This window comes from Apis cerana, linkage group LG3 (genome assembly GCF_029169275.1).
Source record: "Apis cerana isolate GH-2021 linkage group LG3, AcerK_1.0, whole genome shotgun sequence".
Taxonomy (NCBI): domain Eukaryota; kingdom Metazoa; phylum Arthropoda; class Insecta; order Hymenoptera; family Apidae; genus Apis; species Apis cerana.
In genome coordinates, this window is record NC_083854.1 from 286,007 (window position 1) to 305,849 (window position 19,843).

Consider the following 19,843-nt stretch of genomic DNA (forward strand, 5'->3'; position numbering starts at 1 on the left):
ATAATTAATATAGAAAATATATAATATAGAAAATAATTTAAATATTAAAATTTATTTAATATAATAATATTGAAAATAATTTAAATATTATTTTCAGGTAAAGGTAATGCAGATTGTAATGCTCTTTATCATCTAAGAAAATATAATACTAATAGTATTAGTAAATTGAAATTAATATCTATACTATATGACATACTATTAGTCTTGTATCTTATATAAAGTGAACCAAGTGATGTTGAAATAGAATTACTAAATATTACAAGACATGTATAATATATCTTTGGAAAAATATAAATCCAGGAAAAATAATGATCTTTATATTGCACCTTCTAATATAAATCTTCGTTTTTATATTTATTATATTATATATTATCCATTACTCTTATTACATTTTTTTCTTCATAATCATTATAAAATTATAATAATCATAAAATTATTCAAGCTATAATTTTTAACTATGATCATTAAGTTATGAAACTATTTAAGAATTTTTTTATTAATGAGCATATATATAAGCACTGATTTCTAGAATGATATTTATTATTTCAGTTTTTTATTTTCTTTATTTTTTTTAACTATTATGTATTGAATATAAGTATAACTTTTATAACAGATATTCAAAATTACCGGTATTTTATTTTCATTTGATTTTATTTTATTTTTATTTCATGCTTTTTTATTCCATAAAAACATTACATTAATATATTTTTGCCACTGTATGTATTTATATATATTTAATTTCATTATTGTTGTAATAATAATTAAATATTAATATGAGACAAATATAGAATAGATGGATAAATATTAACTTACGGATAAATAAATGTAGTAAATATGGAAAATTTCTATATACATATCATGAAATTAATTGATATTTTTATTTTTTTTTTATATTTTTATTACTTTTTTTTATTTATTATTCTTCATATATTCAGCAAAACACAAAAAAAACTTCTGAATGATTAACATTGGAATTAAATTTCAATTTCCTTTATAAATAATTTGTTTGAATTCAGATTTTTATCTGATATATTAGTTATTTAATTGTATATTTTCCTTATTAGTAATTTCGATATATATATATATATATATATATATATATATATATATATATATATATATATATATATATATATTATAGGAATGATTAAATGACTAGTTACATATATATTTTATTTCTAAAGCTTTCAGTATTCAAATCAATTTAATTTTTAATTAGGAAGCAAAAAAATTATTTCCTTTATTAAATAAAAATATTTAAAAAGCAATTTATTTACCAAAAGATGGTAATTATTGATTCAACTTTATTAATAAACGCTTTGATAAAATCAAAAAAAAAGATTATAAAAATTATTTAATATATATCTTATTCTTTTAAATAAGAACAATAATCAATAAAAAATATATATAATAATTAAAATATATAAAATAATTAAAATTAAATTATTGAAGATCCAGTTTTGAAAAAAATGGACTATTAAGAATAATAAAAAGTTTGTGATGTAGAGGCAACATATTAAAAACAAATATTGTTCTTAATATTGTTATTAATTTTGTTCAAAAATGTAATGTTCAATGTCAAATGTTTTATTCAAAAATGTAATAAAAATGATTAATACTAACATTCTTCTAACATCAATTAAGCATGCTTAATATTATTACAAAATTTATAAAAGGATTGTAAAATCTTCCAAATATCAAAGATTCTGATATAAGTTTATATTTTTGAATTTAAAGAAATTCAATGATTGTAGCTGGTTATGAATAGAATCTTATTGTAATCTATAAGTCCAATAAATAATTAATTATAATTATAATAAATCTTAATTATGGATTTACATCTAATAAATCTTAATTATAATTTAATCAGAAAGACAATTTTTATAATGTATATAGGACAATTTATTAATATTACTTACATAAAAGATTTGTAAACATTTCCCATTTATGAATTAAATTGAAATATCTTCAATATATATATAGAATTAATGATTTAATTATTTCCTAAATTAGTAACAATTAAAATAAAAATTAAAATATATAGATTAAAAAGTTTTAATTTTGATCATAAATCAATTATAACTATTTAAAATTATCTATTATCATCAATATTTTATATTTTTTATTTTTCATTTTTTGATTTTTATTTTATTGAATTCAAAAGATGAAGATACTCATTGTTCTGGATTTTTTTTATTTTTGTATTTATAATAATGTTAGAATGATGTTGGGAGAAATTGCATATTGAATAATTAATGGATGACCAAATACATGTTCAATTATGATATCAGAAAATGGAATTTATCATTTTGTTTTATAATATATAATTATAATATATAATATATAATACTATTCTATTAATAATATTTTAAATTTTATATTTAAAATATTTTATGAATTCACAAAAAATTATAATATTATATTCTTACATGATGAATCATTAAGTGGAAGAAATTTAAGAATGGATCTTTTCTATGATGTAATTTAATTTTATTAAATTATATAAATATGTGATAAATAAGAATACATTATTATATATAATCTATTTATTGCAGTTACTTATTGAAAAAGATGTTATTATAGAGGTATATCAAAATTGAGATAGTTTTTTCCAACAAAATAAAAATTGTATAATTATGATGAATATTATGATTTAATAAAAAATCAGAATAAGTATCATGCAATATATTTTTCATATAATAAAATAGTAAATAAATATATCAAGAAAAGAAAAAAAAATATTAAATGATTTTTTTATTAGATTCAAGAAAAATCTATTATAAAAGTGTTACTTTGTTCAACATGTCTCATCTTAGAAAATTTTATCTTCATAAACCTGATATTTAAAAAGCAGCAGATTATTCACAAAGCAAATACAAATTGTAACTATAATAAAACAATTTATACTTGCTTGTATTAAATTATACTGGAAGAATAGAAGTAGATTGCACTATGATAATTTTAAAATCTGGATTGGATAAAATTATAAATTAAATATTTAAAAAAAAAACTTTTATATTGGTATTTTTTTGTATTTAGTAATATCACTATTGCAATTATGATATACTATTATGAAATAGTAATTTTTTTACTTTTGTTATTAATTTCAAATAATATATTAGTTTATCATACATAAGTTTATATAAAAAAAATAATAAAATGGAAAAAGATTTTAATGTATCTATATACAATGTTACTGAATATATTGATATTTTATTCATACAAGGAAAAATAAGTAATAAATATATTATATTTAGATTATTAAAGCCTAGATATTAATATATAATTAATAGCAAAAAAAAAAAAAAAATAAAAATATTAATTAAAGATAAAATATCAGAATTTTTCAAATCACTCAACTACAAATTAAAATAGTAAAAATAGTAAAAATTCAAAATAAAATTATATGTTTATAGAAGAATATGTATAATATAATAACAAGAAAATATTATTTTATTTTATTTAAATATATATTATTAACATTAATAATAGTTATATTTTTCAGATCATTTTCTTTGGGATTTAGATTTTAGAATAAATGATATGTATTATTGTAATTGTAATATTGTAAAAAGCTAATTTGAATTGTCATATATTTAAAAAAAATAGTAGTTTTCATAATCGATTATGAAAAATTGATATAAAGAGAGATTGTTGCATATCTATATAAAAGATTGTATATTCCAAAATATAATTTTTATATACTTATTATTAATAAAAGAATATTGACAACATGATAGTTTCATTCTATTGGAAATTATTTATAAAAATAAATGTCTTATTGGTTATTTATGCCAAATAGAATATGAATATAGAAATATTATAAGTAAATAAAATGATATTATATTAAAAAATTATAATTAATATTAATTTTAGATACATCAAATATTCAGAAAAGGAAAATATAATAAAAGAATATCTTTAATGTAGTAATTATGAGATTGAAATTATGATAAAATAATATATAATGAATCTTTATTTTTAAAATATATTTAATTCTATTGAAAAATTATTTATAAAGTTTAAAACAAATATAATTAACAATTATAAAATTTAATTAACACATTTACATTTATCCTGCTAAAGGATTGGCATGAATAGTTATATTGTTTATTCGAGTCTCTGTAAGAGGCCTGTAATTTTTTGGATTTACTGGCAATTTTTCTAATTGTTCAAGAGTTTCTAAACCATCTATTATCCTAAAAAATAATAACTAATTTAATAACTAAATTATATAAATTACATAAATGTAATAGATTTAAATAACTTTAAAATTAATATAAATTTAAAAATAAGTATAATTACTTTCCAAATAAAGTATATTTTAAATCTAAGTGTGGTTGAGGCCCATATGTTATAAAAAATTGACTTCCATTTGTATTTGGACCATTATTAGCCATAGAAACAAATCCTCTCGCATTATGTCTTAATTCTTCTTTAAATTCATCTTCAAATGGACGATTCCATATTGATGTTCCACCTTTACCAGTATGTGTAGGATCTCCAGTTTGCACAATAAATCCTTTTATATTTCTATGAAATAAGCAATTATCATAATAATTGCTAGCGCATAAGGCAAGAAAATTCTGTAAAATTATTTCAATGTAAATAATTCTAAGAAAATTGTTACAAAACAAGAAAAAAATCCTACTTCACACGTTTTTGGACACAGCTCACAAAATAATTCAATTTTTATATCTCCAATGTCAGTATGTAATGTTACACTCTGCAAGTAAAAATTGATTATCACATATACATATATACATACATACATACATATATATATATATATATATAAATATATATATATATATATATATATATAATATAATTATGATAATAATTATAATTATGAAAGCTAATTTAAATCAATAATAAAAAATAATATTCATACCATTTTCAATGTAATCATTCATTAATTTAATTTAGAAAATAAGATACATTCTTATATATAAAAAAAAAGGAAATATACATATGTACATATGCGAATTTAAGACCACCATATTGAAAATTTATAGAATTACCAACGAAATCAAATATATGAATATATTTATAAATGAAATTAAATTTAAATTGATATATTAATTTAAATAAATTACAGAGAAAATAACAAAAATTGAAAAACATATCTAAAATAAAGAAATATATTGGAATCATTTATAAAGAATATAAATTATTTTTTAAAAGATATTCAAATATTTGTAACCAATTTGACTTTGGTTCAAAACGGTAAGGAATCGTAGCAGCGCCACTTATTTCTGCTGAATCTTCCGCTCATTTCTTGCTACAAGTAACGGTTAAGTAAAAAAAGATATCGAATATTGTGGCACAGGTTTAACTTGTAAAAAGCATATGTAATATTATTTAAATTGAATATAAAATTATATTCTATATAATAAGTGAGAAAAAAACTTAATTGTGAAATTTATTACAAAAGAGAGTGACAAGAAAACCTAGACGAGTGGCGCGTCTGTGCAAACGGCTCCTCTTTGGTTGCATGACGTAATTGTATTGATCGCGGAAGAAGAGCCGAAAGTCGCGCATTCGCCATCTTGAACGAATTGTGGAAAAGAAGTTTCTGTGTCTCGCAGGCGCGGTACACTTATAATAATTGTAATCCGTGACAATCCGGACATTAATTAATTTAACTGGGAATTAACCCTTTTGTGAATTAGAAACCCATTTGGAGCGGACCAAGGCAAGTCATATTTCTTTGATTTACTTCTTCGTCCAAATCTTTTTTTCTAAGTAGAAACATACCCAACTTTGTCGTTTGATCATTTAATTTCAAAAATTCTCTTTTGATTTATATCAATAATATAATATCTTTTAAATTTTAGTAAACTGTTAATTTTATGAAGTTTTTCTTATTAAATTTTACATACACTTTGACGTGAATCTTTTTGTTTTGAATTTTCATGATTTTGACATCGCAATTTTAGAATTAAATTTAATCTTTATGTTCCAATTATTCTATATATTCTTAATTATAATTTTTATTTATTTATATTATTTCAAATCCATTACTTTGTAGATTGTTTTCTATTTTTTATCAATTTATATTTCGGGCATCTCTTTTCTTCTCAATAAAAGTTAGTGAAACTTGTCCGCTTTCTACTTTACATCTTACCTTGCATTTCACGCAGAGTTATCTTTTCTCTTTTGTAATATTCAGATATTATTTCAATCAATTTTGTATTTTTATATGTATTTATATCATTAATATATATATTTTTTAATATAATAATTTATGAAGACCAATTTGTCACTTATTTTTTTGTCTAATTTTATGATTATTATTTGCAATTAATTTTGTTTTCTTACATATATATATACATACATACATATATATATATATATATATATTTTTGTAGATTTTGTTTCTCGTTTAATTAATTAGTTTAATTAACTTTTTATACTTTTTTATTGTATATATATATATATATATATATATATATTTAGATTATAAACATTAAAATTTAAAATGAGAAAAATTTAAATATATTAACATTTTCATTTTAATATATATAGAAAGTAAAAAAAATTAAGTTTATTAATTTTTAATATCTTTTCTTTATATTAAATATTTTTTTATATATTAATGTTTATAAATGTTAAGCATATTTTTGCAATTATAATAAAAAAAATTATTAATTATAATTCTAATGCATAATGCATATATTTATAATAATTATAAATATTTCAAAAATATTTTGTTTTCATAATGAATTCAAGAGATTACCTTGAATTTTTTGAACGAAATCACATAATTTTATTTCCATCATATACAATTATATATATATATATATATTAAAGTGAATTAAAGTATAAAATATGTTATTAAATTTATAAACATTAATATTAGATTTATAATAATAATAGCAATAGTAGTAATATTTTTTATTCAATCTATTTTTCAATTTATGATGAAAAAAATTATATAATTTCATTTAAAAAACTTTTAATCTTTTCATTTAAAATATTTTTGAATTTTTATGAAAAAAATTATCATTCATGTATAAATATATAATATTTATATATTATTGTTATAAATATATTGTTGACTAAATTTATATTAATAAATTTTTTATTATATTTTAAACAGATTAAAATTATATAAAATTTTAAAGTGTAGATATATTCATATAGATAAAGAATTCATTCTTTAGATACATATTTTTTAATAAAAATTTATCTAAAATATTTTTATATAACTTTTATTTTTATTTTATTAAATATAATTTGATGAAATAATGAAAATTGTTATAGGAAAAAATATAAAAACATATTAACAAAATTAGCTATATAAATATTATTTATAATTTCAGACAAAGGGTTCGTTCTTTGGGTCTGATTGGTACTAAATGGTTGCCTGCAGACAGCATGTCTACTCTGTCAGGGCTTGTGTCGAAGGGGGAGAAAGGAAAATCCAAGTTTCAATCATTAGACATCAATAGCTTGTATCGGGTGAGTAGGGTGAGTTGGCCAAACATTTTTTTTCTTTTTTTCTCCCTTTTAATTTATTTTTTTTTTTTCATTTCTTTTTATTTTTTTTCTTTGACTTTTATACAATAATTAAATTTTATATAATATATATAATACATATATATAATAATTCTATTGAAATATTTTACAATAATATAATACAATAATATTTTATTATCTTTTTTATTTAATTTTTACTTGTTTAATTGTTATGGTATTATCCTTGATAATTCCTGAAATTGAGATTCCAGTTGTTGAGGTATATATACTTTAAAAATTTAAAATATAATATATTGTAAAATGAAAGTTAAATAAAATACATTTTTTTTATTTCATTTATAAAAAATATTTTTTTCTTTTGCTTTCTATGATTGGATAAAATAAGTGAAATAAAAAAAAGTCAATGTTTCTCAAAATATCTCTCCAAATAATTATTGTATTTTAGTTCTTATTTTAATTAAGGTAATTACAGGATGTTATTATGTATACTCCATTTCTTATCTTTTTTAATGTATTTATTTTTTTTATTATTTATATTTTCATTGTATATATTATATATATATCTTTATTGATATTAAAAATATTAAAAATCAAATAATTATTTAAAGAAAAATGGAATTGGTATCCGATTTGTATTTATAGGGTGAATCTTTAGAACAACATCAACAAAAAAACACATTGCCACGTAAACATGGAATGCAAAGTCTTGGAAAAGTGCCTTCGGCACGGCGACCTCCAGCTAATCTGCCTAGTTTAAAAAGTGAACACAGCAGCAACGATCCGGCTGTCAGTCTTGTACCAAGTGGAGGAAGTGGTTGGGCTACTACCAAAGAGTCGACAACTACCACTACTACTACAACTACTACAGCTGTAACCACATCAGATACATCTACTGTAATTTTATAAATATTTATTAAATTAATTTTCTAGCATTGATAAATAATTTTTGACATATAGTATTTATTTATTGATATGAGAGAAATGTACAGAATTATGTTATAATATTGTTATGATAAATACAATATTAGCAATTTTTTTAATATAAATTTTTATTCATAAAAAATCGTTATGTTTTTCTTTTATATTATGTTTATCTTATACTTTTTCATTATATATATATATATTCATATATATATATTCATACATTATATAAATATAATTATTTATGTATTTATTTATTTTATTCTCAGGCAAATTCTTCAACAGCACAATGTGTAGCAGGAACTATCACAACATCGTTACATCCATTACTCCCAGGGCAACAAAATACTTCACAGTCTTCATATTCTTCCGATGTAAACAACAAATCATCATGGAGTGCAATAATGAGCAGATCTGGAGATGGTATGAAAAATACATGTTATAAAAAAAAATATGTAATATTTTATATTGTTTATATAATATATTTATATACAATTTTCTTTTTTAGTTTATTATATTTAGTATTATTAATATTAAATAACATTTTTATATATTTTCTTAAAATGAAAAAGAAAAAAAAATAAAATATAAAATTTCATTATTTCATTATTAAAAATTTAAAAATAAAATATACAATATAAATTAAATTTTTAAAATACTTAAATATTATATTCAGAATACTAATAAATATTTCAAAATTCCAACATTATAAAATATGTTCTGCAAGCGTAATATTATATAATGTGATAATTATGAGCATAAAATATAAATATATATGATATATTAGAAAATTAATTGTATATTTAATTTATAAAAAAAATTATTTTTTTTAAATATTATTAATGAGAATTACTAATTTATAATCTTTTATAATAGATAAAATTTATAATTAATAATAGATAAAAATGTAAAATTTATAAAATTTATTATTCCTAATTTTATTAGTTATAAATCTTAAATTAAAAAATGATAAAATATTAAATTAACGATCACGTGATCATGAGTTTTAATGTGTTAATATTTAGGAACTGCAGTAGGAAGTCAACAACAGTCACATCAACAGCAGCAACAACAAACAGCAAGTCGGGAATTAAATGCACAATATGGACCTGGTCCAAGTTTACGACCTCAAAGTACGATTATATATAAGTCATATAATTGTATTATTATACAATTTATAATATACAATGAAAAGATCATTTATATTATATAATAAAAAGATTAAGTATATATTATATAAAATAAATATTATATTAGCGGAAGGAAGTTGGATACAAGGTGGAAGTCGTACAACCAGTGGTGCAGGAATAGGAACTGCTGGTTCTGGAAGTGGGAATTCAGGGGTCCAGGGCCCCCCTTTAAATATCACTGGACCAGGAGGACATACCGACTTATCTGGAGGAGGTCGACAGAACTTGGTCCAGTCTCCCAATATGGGTATGGCCCAGGGAGGCCCTCCTCATAGTTCTTCAAACAGTGTAAATGCTTTAAATTCTAATTCTCATCAAGTTGGTCCAAATCTACATCATTACAGAGGACTTATTCCTCCATTTGTAAGTTCTACTTATATATTTTATTAGTGATATATTATCTATGTTTTATGAATTAACTATAAATATATTAAATACACATATAGATGTACAGAGGGAACTTTTCTGGTGGATTTCCTTCTCAATTTCCGACAAACACAAGTTCTAGTGGGCCTAGACCTCGGTTCAATTATCCCTCAGAACGATTTCCTCCTCCATCTATTCGTCAACAAGAACGCGAGCGCGTTCCCGAAGAAGAAATTATTACACGACCAATTATTAAAGAAGAAGATCTTACTCGAATGGACGATATTTCTCGTGATGCTGGCTGGGCAGCACATGATGATATTGATTATAATCAAAAACTTACCTTTAGTGACGATGAACCTGATCCTGAACCTTCGAAGAAAGACGAAAAAAAGGACAATAAGGAAGAAAAAATAGAGGAAAATTCAACAGATGACAAAGAAAAAACAAGAGATAACCGTGATAATCGTGATAATCACGATAATCGAGATTTGAAGGAATCCCGAGATCAAGCAACTCATCGTTCATGGACTCAGAGTTCTTTATCCCGTGATTATCGTGGTTCCAACGGGTCTGGTAGTTATAGCGGTCAGTCACAACTGCATTCGGTGCATTCTTTGAGAGGTCAGAACATTTATGTGACTTAGGTGCAAATCTATAGAGTTGAATTCATTTTCATTCATACCAGTTATGTATTGTGTTATATCTCATAAGTTTGTTCATGACATTCGTCTTCACTTTGAAAACAGGTGTAGAAGATGATGAAGCGTGGAACGAGAGACGCAGACTAAAAGTTGTTGAAGTAGCATCTGCTGTTGAACGCGCTCGACAACGGAAAGAAGAAGAAGAAAAACGATATCAGGAATCGACTAGACAAGCGGCAGCTAAAAAATTGCAAGATTTAGAACAAAAGTTAAAAGAAAAACAAGCTAATGAATCAAAAGGTTTAATAAGTGTTCCACCAGTACCGATTCCAGTTCCTGAATGGGAACGAGAAAAAGAAAATAGAGAACGAGAACGATCTGAAGGAAAAGATGAAAAATCTTTAAATATACGTGAATTGCGTGAAAGTAGAGATGGTCCAAAAGACAATAGAGATTCGCGTGATCAATTACTGTCTGATTTTCGACAAACAGATCGACAAAATTTTACAAGACAAGATAGTAATCGTAATGAACGTGAAAGAGAGCGAGATCGCGATCAAAGGGATATCAGAGATCGTGAGCTACATGCTTCATTTTCTCGATATTATAAAACCAATTTACCACCTCGATTTCAAAAACAACAGGCAGAAAAAATTAATGCTGGTCTTAATCGAGTTTCTCCTAATACTGAAAGATCAACTAGCCAATCCGTTCCATTCTCTCAGCAGTATGATCCTGGTAGATGGGTTCATAATCACAGTTCTTTAAGTAAGTGCAATTTTAATGATACTCATTCATTTCTTTTTTTTTTTTAATAATCATTTGATACTAACTTAAATAGCTATAATTAGTGAAATGAATATAGTGAAGTCATATATATAATCATATTTAATCAAACATTAAAGTTTGCATGTTTGGTAACTTCGTTTAAAATCAGATGTCAATTTTTTTTTTATACGATGTACAATGCTTTTAATAATATATTGTTTTTTAATTTATATGAAATATTAATATATTCGTGGAACATCTTTGAAAGATTTTGATTTTAAAATCAAAACAAACAAAAATTTATTAATATATAAAATATTATATTGATTAAAATTATTAAAACATATAAAAATATTGATTAAAATTATTAAGTTATACGTAATTGAAGTTTGCATTAGAAACGAGACAGATAAAATAAGAATATTACACTATTATCTTGCTTTATTTCTATTTCGCTTTATTTAATTTACTTAGCTTATATTGTTTATAATTTAATAAATGAGATTTAACTGATGTTTTTATATATCATCATTTATTTGTTTTGACTTCTAAACTTTTCAAATATATTCCATAAATATATTCACATCCTATAGATTCCACTATATCGCTTCTACTAACTATATACAAATATATGCATGCATAATCATATTTAGTACTGCCTCATTAATGCCTTATTACAGAGAAATGTAACAATTATCATACTAGATAAATATTTCGAGAATTATCAGCTGTTAATTTTTGATTTTATTCATCTCTTGAATTATTAAGAAACTATGAAATATAATAGAAAAGTTATTCTTATGATATTTATTTTTTTTAATTACATTATCATTATATTATCATATAATAATTCAAATTTATTCAAATATTATTGAATTTAATATTATTTTCATTGAACAAATTTTAAACATATTAAACATTAAAATATAAAAATTTTATTTTTTTTTTGTTTGATTTATGACTTATTATTACTTAAGTAAATTACGATTGTGGATTAAAGATAATATTTCTTCATTTAAAATTTTAAAAATTTTTGGAATTGAAATATTTATAACAATTAACAAGGTATTACTATATATTTTTATTATATAGTACTTTTACATATATATTACAAATATATTTCGTTAAATATACTCGTATGCAAAATTAAAGAAATATTAAATTTTCGTTAAAATATGATTAAGTTAAACTATTATAACTTGTGAAAAAAAAAATATAAAATAATTTGTGTTTATTTTAAAAGGTGAAATCTTTACTTTCACATTCCTAAACTTAATTTTTCTAAAGATTTTTTTTTTTATTGTAAAACTGAAGAATGAAACTAAAGTTAACTTTTTTCTATGATTTTTTTTTTTATGTCTTATAATTTAAACGAAAAGTGGATTATTGGCATATGAAATTTATTATCAGATTGCACGGTAAAATTTATATGTATAGTATATATTTGTTTAATGTGCATATATATGTATTTAATATATTATATTTTTAAATCTTTCTTCTTTTTATAAAATGATCTTAAAATAATATAAATTTCATGAGAATCTAGAATCATTTGAATTTTTAAAGAAAAGAAAAAAATAATTTCAGTTTCGCATTCTGTTTTGCAATAAAAAAGAATTTGAAAAAATCAAGAATATAAAAGTAGAGTTTCAAAATCAATCCAAGTAAATTGTTACACAATTTTTTTTCACAAAGTTATAAAAGTTTAAATATTAAACATTTTTCGACGAAAATTTTGCATACGAATATATAAAATGTTAATATATTTGTGAAATTTTTTTGAAAAATCAATTTTAAAAATCAAAACAAAAGTTGATATATAATTAAAATTTATTAGTTTTTATTTATTAAGTTATAAACATTCGAAATTTACATTAGATGAAGCAAAATAGAAATAGAATGAAATTGAATGTCTTTATGTTTATATCATCATCATATTTTGTTCTTTATCTATGAATTTAAATTGCTTGTAACCTAATAAATAAGCCTTAATTAATATTTTAATATTATATATCAACATTTGTATTTGTTTTAACTTCTAAAATAGAGTTTTTTAAGATATCCGAACATATTAATACTCAGTGTGTTAGATAATAAAAAGAAAATTAATAGAAATAATTAGAAAATTTAAGGAATGATTTGAAAAATCAAAATGAGACAAAAATGAAGAATTTTGTTTAATATTTTATTTTTTAATTATTGAAAATTAAATGTGAAAAATTTTTTTAGCATTTCTTTAACACAAATAAAAAATAGTGGAAATTATAGTTATATAAATAAATTTTCAAATTCAATAACAGATTATCGATAGCTTATCTTATAAATAGGAAAAAAAAAATAAAAGCATATAGTGCAATCGTTTATAAAAAAAATTACATATTTATTTATTTAAAATCATAGAATTTATTTTTTCTATTAATTAGAATTTATTAAAATTCATTCGATTTATCTATTTTGCCGAAATCTATGAAAATTAATTAAAATTTATTCGGATAAAATTTCGGATCAAAATGATTTATTTTTTTATAAAAGAAATATTTTTATATTTTTATATAAATTATATTTTATATTTTTATATTTATATAAGAAAATTCACATATATAAATATTAATAAAAAAATAAAAATTATATATATTTAATGTAATTCATTATCTTTTGTAAAAAAAAAAAGAAAATTTTTTTATTTTTTATTTTTTTTAGTAAAATTTTTTTAACAGATATATATTAAATATATACTATAATATATAAAAAATATATACTATAATATTTAAATCAATCCATATAAATCCATATAAATCAAGTATATAAATAAATCGGCTAATAATTTTTTATTTCTATCTTATTCATATAAACTTTAAATGAAATTTTTATATTTTTTATTTTTTTCTCATTTTGATTTTTCATGTCATTTAGATTCGCTCTTCTTACCTATTTCATCTGAATACTATATCTATATGATGTTAGGAGATATGCAGGATATATAGCATATTTGAAGGGTCAATTCTAGACATCAAAATAATAAAAATGTTGATATACAATATGTTCATGTTTTCAGCGGTTTTTTTTGTAAGCAATAGATAAAAAAAAGCGAAAGTTTTATCATTTTTTATATATAATATGATAATCAAATTAAATATTTTAAATTTATAATAATTATGAAATGACAATATCATAATTTTTTTAGATTGATACATTTCTTTTTACTTGATTATATATAGCGAGTTAAATTCAATAATCTATCATGATTATGTTTAATATATAATAATGGGGAAAAAATAAAAATATTAGATTTTTTATAATTTATTCATTGATAAATTTTCAATAATGAATAAATTATAAGAATTTTCGATATTTGAAAACTTTGATCATCAATTGAGAACAATTTTCATGAAATTAACATAACGAGTCGTGATCATTCACTGAATTCTGTTAAGATAGTCGATATTATGAAATATTAGTATTAATTTAAAAAAAATTATAACATTATTATTTTATTAAATTTTATTGTAAATTTAAAAAATATATTCTATTCATTGCGTTACATATAAAAAATAATGATGAAACTTTTAACTTATTATTATTTTTTTTTAAATCTAGCTTGCAAAGAAAATATTACATTTTTATATAAAGTTATTTTTTAAATTTATTTTTTAAATAATTTAATTTTACATTAAATACATTTTTTAGATATATGTCTGATTTAGCTATTCGAATGATAGAATGATAGAAAATATTTAATAATATATTCTAGAATTATGTAAGATTCTTAAATTAAAATTTTTTGAAATGATTATTTTAATAAAAACTATATTTTAATAAAAAGCAAAAAATTATACAATTAAACGAAAAAATTATATGTTGTTGAGAAATTGTTTAAACACAAACATTCTGGGATAATATTGTAGAGAAGTAATCTATTTCTTCGATTACATTATGTTATCTTATTTATTGATATTAGACACTCAAATAATATATATAATTATTTTTATAAAATACTTGTTTTAAAATAATCAAATGCATTTCTTTCAAAGGATTTTTTTAAATTAGGCATAATATATATATATTATTATAAAAAAAAATTTACGGTATTTTCTGATATAGTTATAAAATTTTTAATTCAATGAATTACATTCAATATCTTAATCATACTTTTATACTAAATTACTTCAATATACCATACTTCATAAAAAATTGTAGATAAATTTTTATACTACATTTAGTTTGTTTATTCATAAAAATATATTCATAAGGATAAATCAAAATCTTTAACATGATTTAATTATTGAAACAACAGATTGTTAATCATGAAATATCTTTCAGCGTGACAATTATTTCTGATAAATAAAGATTAGATATTGCTTTCAAAGCTGAATGAAATAGAATTTTTTAAACATTTGATGAGATAAACGATAGTATACTAAAATCTTTAATATTTATTTTAAATTTTTTGAAAATTTAATTTAAAATAATAAAAATAATAATTGTTAAAAATATACTTGTCCACAAAGAGTTAATTAGCCAGAATTAGCAATAATTTGAATAAAATAAATGATATTATTTTTTTATTATTTTGTTGAAATGATATGCATATAAAGAAAGTTGTTTATGCAAAATTAAAATCTATAAAATCTGATAAAAACTTATTTATTATCATGCAGAAAGTAAATAAAAAAAATATTTTCAATCATAATATGTTATTATTATTTCTAAGAACTAATTTTTAAATCTTATATTTTGTGTTTTATGTTGTTTTGATGAATTTTCAATAAACAATATTTAATATATTCTTAAAAAGCTACATTATTTTAAAATGTTAAAAATTAAAAAAAAAAACTAACATTTAATAGGAAATAAAAAGAAACAGGTTGTATATTTTATTGATTATTTGAATGTATAAAATATAAAACTGATCGATTGAAAATACTAATATTAATATATATTAATATTGTGATTGTTTGAAAGATCCTATTAAATTTGTATATATGATCAACTTATATATCCATTATATAAGTTTAATGGAGCAAGTCATATTGTCAAATTATATTACGATATGAAATTTTCCATAATAAGTTTGAGCACAAATTCACAAAATGCAATAATAAAATAAAAATATAACGATCAAATAAAATAAGCTTTGAAAGATCGAAATTATAATCAAAGTTACAGTAATAAGTTAATAATAAAAATTAAATACAAGATTTATATCACTATTATCATAACTTCATTCAAAATAATTTCGATTCTGAAGACTTTGAAGAATTCATAGAATAAATATGCTATAGATATTTGTTATAGAACTAAATAGTGATATTAGTGATATTAGTATATTTTGAATGCTGATTGTCATGATGTAACTGATATAAATAGAAATGTATCGATTATATATTGATGCATATGATTTATTATAGATTTATATACAGATAAAATTTAATATAATAGTAGCAAGAATTTTATTTCGAGAACTATGAATTTCAATTCAGATTATAAATATTATCCTTAAAGCATAACGATATTTTCGATCAAGCTATGGTATGCATTTTTATGTCCAAAAAATTTTAGATTTTCAATTTTTAGTTATAATTAATTAAAAATAATAATTAAAAATGATCATTGATTACGAAAGTATGGTTAATACATAAATTATCCAATCACTATTTAGAACATAAAATATTCTATCATATCATTTAATTTTTTAAGAAAAATTATTAACTGTAGTAAAAACTAAATATCGGAATAATTTCCTCGATATATTTATATTTGATGTATACATAGAAATTTCAATTACGTATTTTTAAAAAGAAGTTTGGGAGAAATGCAAGTTTAAATTTCTGTTTTCTAGTTTCAATACAATCATAAAAATAAGATAATATAGATTAATTTAAATATTAAAAGAAAAAAATTTGAAATTACTTATTAATTATTTCTAAATTTTATAAGATTTAGAAGTTTTGACAATTTTTATATTTCTTCTACAATAGAATCAAATCGAACACATAAAAATAAATAAAAAGGTTTGAAAAAGAATTGAAGAATAAATAAATAAATATATATATATTATATCAATTTGTATTATTGATATAATATTTTTATTACTTTAATAAAATTTTTTTTTTATACTTACTGTTTTTTTCTATCTGATTTGATTTTGTAAGTAAAATAATAAATATTCCATTTTATTTATTTACTTTAAAGCTATTCCTTATTTAAGAAAATATTTTAAATAGAACTTATTTGTTTTCAAAAAATAATTTAGTAAATTTATCTATACATGGATATGTTTAAAATATATAAAGATTAATATTTTTTTCTTAACAAGGAAAAATTAAATAGAGTATTATTTGACTTGTTTGTTTTTCATACAATAAATTTTACAAATTTCAAATTATAATATCAAATTAACATTTTTTAATTAATATTTTTTTGATATAAATAAGTTAATATTTTTTTGTAAAGAATAAGATGCATCAATTAATGCATAAAAAATTATAATTCTTAAATTATAATAATGATCTTTATATATCTTTCATGCATCTGCATATAGACAAATTATACTAAATTATTTTTCTTTCACACAAGTTCTATTTGAAATATTTTTTTTTATAATGAATAATTCTAAAAATAATTTCATTTATTGAATAAAATGGGATTATATATGTATAATAGAAAAGCGAGAATACAACAGTAACAATCAAGATTTTAAAAAAAGATGATACAAAATATTTCTATAACTTTCATTAATTCTTTCGATTAAAATAAATTCAAATACAACGTTAAAATAATTTCATTAATAAGTAATTTTCTTTCCTTCCTTTAAAATGTCATTTTTTAAATATCAGTATTTGATATTTATCTTTTTTAATTATATCTTTTTTTCATTTCGTTGAGATAAAGATAGAATTTTTCGAGTTAATAGTCGAAAATAAAATTTTCTTATTCTATTAATTTTAATTTTATTAGTTTTTGAAATTTTTTAATGAAAAATTTAATGGAACACTATATTATTATGATATCATTATACCATTAATATGCAGTTCAGTTTTATCATTTGTATAGTATATTTTTCTAATATTATAGTCTAAAAAAATACAAAATTTTATTACTATTATAAATTTTTACTGCTTGAAGATTTATTTATGTTATTTGCATACAGGTATGTAAAATAAAACTGTTTATAATTTTAAAAATGAACATTTAATATTTTTATATATCAACTTATTGTTTAGAATCGATCCTTTAAAGATATATCTCTTGTGTATACGATGTATATTAAAAGATGTATATTAAGATGTGAATTAAAATCAATTTATTTAAATATTTTTAATAATAATAACAAATATTTTATATTATTACTCTTTAAAATTATTAAATTTTTATTTGAAATATTATTAATTAATCGAAATAGAATGCATTTGATCGATTTCAGTGACCTTGAAATATGTTGGCAAAATCATATTCTGAACAGTTTTTCTCTTAATCTCCCATGAATCTTCAGAAAAAAAGTATTCTTGACACTATTTATTTAATATTACATATTTTTTAGGGCTTATGTTCGGATTTGAGTTAGATTTGGATTAATTTAAATTAATTTGAGTTTATAAAATCTGAGAAATATTCAATTTACGATTTAGCGAAGTAAGGTTTACATTACATCGATACATTTAGCTTAAGTTTTGATTACAATTAATGAGAGAAGCAGAACTTTTCAACAAATTGATTATTATATTTATTGTTATATATATGAAAAATATAAATATTTTAACTATAATAGTCTTAAGATATATTAAATTTTTAATGTTTGTATAACTATTAAATTTATAAATTTTAATTAAATCAAAACTTAATTTAATAAAATTTAATAAAAGATAATCTTATAATTTGTCTTGAAAGTCCTGATTCATCTTCCATGAAATAGTATTTAGATAAAAATAATTAGATAAAAATCGTGATCACTATGAGATTGTCTTCGCTATAGAACTAAACTATAATATAATTTAACTTAAATTTAATATTTTAATTTATAAAGTGTCAGAAAAATATATAATATTAATGAAATATAATATTATCTTTTAGTAATAAACAATGAACGATGACTAAAACCTAATTGAGAGAATGGCCTCTACATATATTAAAGTCATTGGAATTGATCCCTTGAACTATATAATTACTTATAAATGATATTAAAAATATTCTTACTATTATTTCAAAAAAGTTCTTCAAACCAAGCAGCAGTTATATATAAGGAAAAGATGTTTAAAATGTTGACCTTAACAACATATATCATTGAAATCAGTGAGGTGTATCTTATTTTTAATAATTATATCTTTTAGTTTTAACAACAATTTTCAAAATATTTAAATCTTACATTCTATATATAAATTTTCAATATAAGTATATTATATATATTTATACATATATATACATTCTTACATTGGAAAAATATATGGATTATTTACAAATATTTGTTGTACT

At 19.7% G+C, this 19,843-nt stretch overlaps 2 protein-coding genes across 6 annotated transcripts in view; one reads left to right on the forward strand and one right to left on the reverse strand.

Moving 5' to 3' along the window:
- Positions 1 to 3,974: 3,974 nt before the first annotated feature.
- On the reverse strand, positions 3,975 to 5,243 carry LOC108004070 (peptidyl-prolyl cis-trans isomerase-like 3). The gene is made up of 4 exons (XM_062073243.1): positions 4,895 to 5,243; positions 4,652 to 4,726; positions 4,306 to 4,586; positions 3,975 to 4,199 (listed from the first exon to the last, which is right to left on the reverse strand). The coding sequence occupies exons 1-4, from the start codon at positions 4,910 to 4,912 to the stop codon at positions 4,073 to 4,075; spliced, it is 501 nt and encodes a 166-aa protein (XP_061929227.1). The 5' UTR covers positions 4,913 to 5,243; the 3' UTR covers positions 3,975 to 4,072.
- Positions 5,244 to 5,555: 312 nt separating this feature from the next.
- LOC108002707 (protein PRRC2C-like) overlaps positions 5,556 to 19,843 on the forward strand; it is a 33,312-nt gene continuing 19,024 nt past the window's right edge. For 2 of the 5 annotated variants that reach the window (XM_062073238.1, XM_062073240.1), the window contains exons 1-8: positions 5,556 to 5,698; positions 7,329 to 7,476; positions 8,128 to 8,379; positions 8,676 to 8,829; positions 9,432 to 9,539; positions 9,664 to 9,959; positions 10,043 to 10,586; positions 10,712 to 11,374. In XM_062073238.1, the coding sequence (XP_061929222.1) occupies positions 7,384 to 7,476; positions 8,128 to 8,379; positions 8,676 to 8,829; positions 9,432 to 9,539; positions 9,664 to 9,959; positions 10,043 to 10,586; positions 10,712 to 11,374 (2,110 nt within the window). In that variant the 5' untranslated portion in view covers positions 5,556 to 5,698; positions 7,329 to 7,383. The remainder of the gene's footprint in view (positions 5,699 to 7,328; positions 7,477 to 8,127; positions 8,380 to 8,675; positions 8,830 to 9,431; positions 9,540 to 9,663; positions 9,960 to 10,042; positions 10,587 to 10,711; positions 11,375 to 19,843) is intronic. The other 3 variants (XM_062073241.1, XM_062073239.1, XM_062073242.1) reach the window with 3 other exon arrangements.

What these genes read in the sequence shown, in the direction of transcription:
- LOC108004070 (XM_062073243.1), bottom strand. An exon ending in TGTGTCCAAAAACGTGTGAA is followed by an intron (nt 4,587 to 4,651) that starts GTAGGATTTTTT and finishes ATAATTTTACAG; the next exon opens with AATTTTCTTGCCTTATGCGC. An exon ending in AAATATACTTTATTTGGAAA is followed by an intron (nt 4,200 to 4,305) that starts GTAATTATACTT and finishes ATTATTTTTTAG; the next exon opens with GATAATAGATGGTTTAGAAA.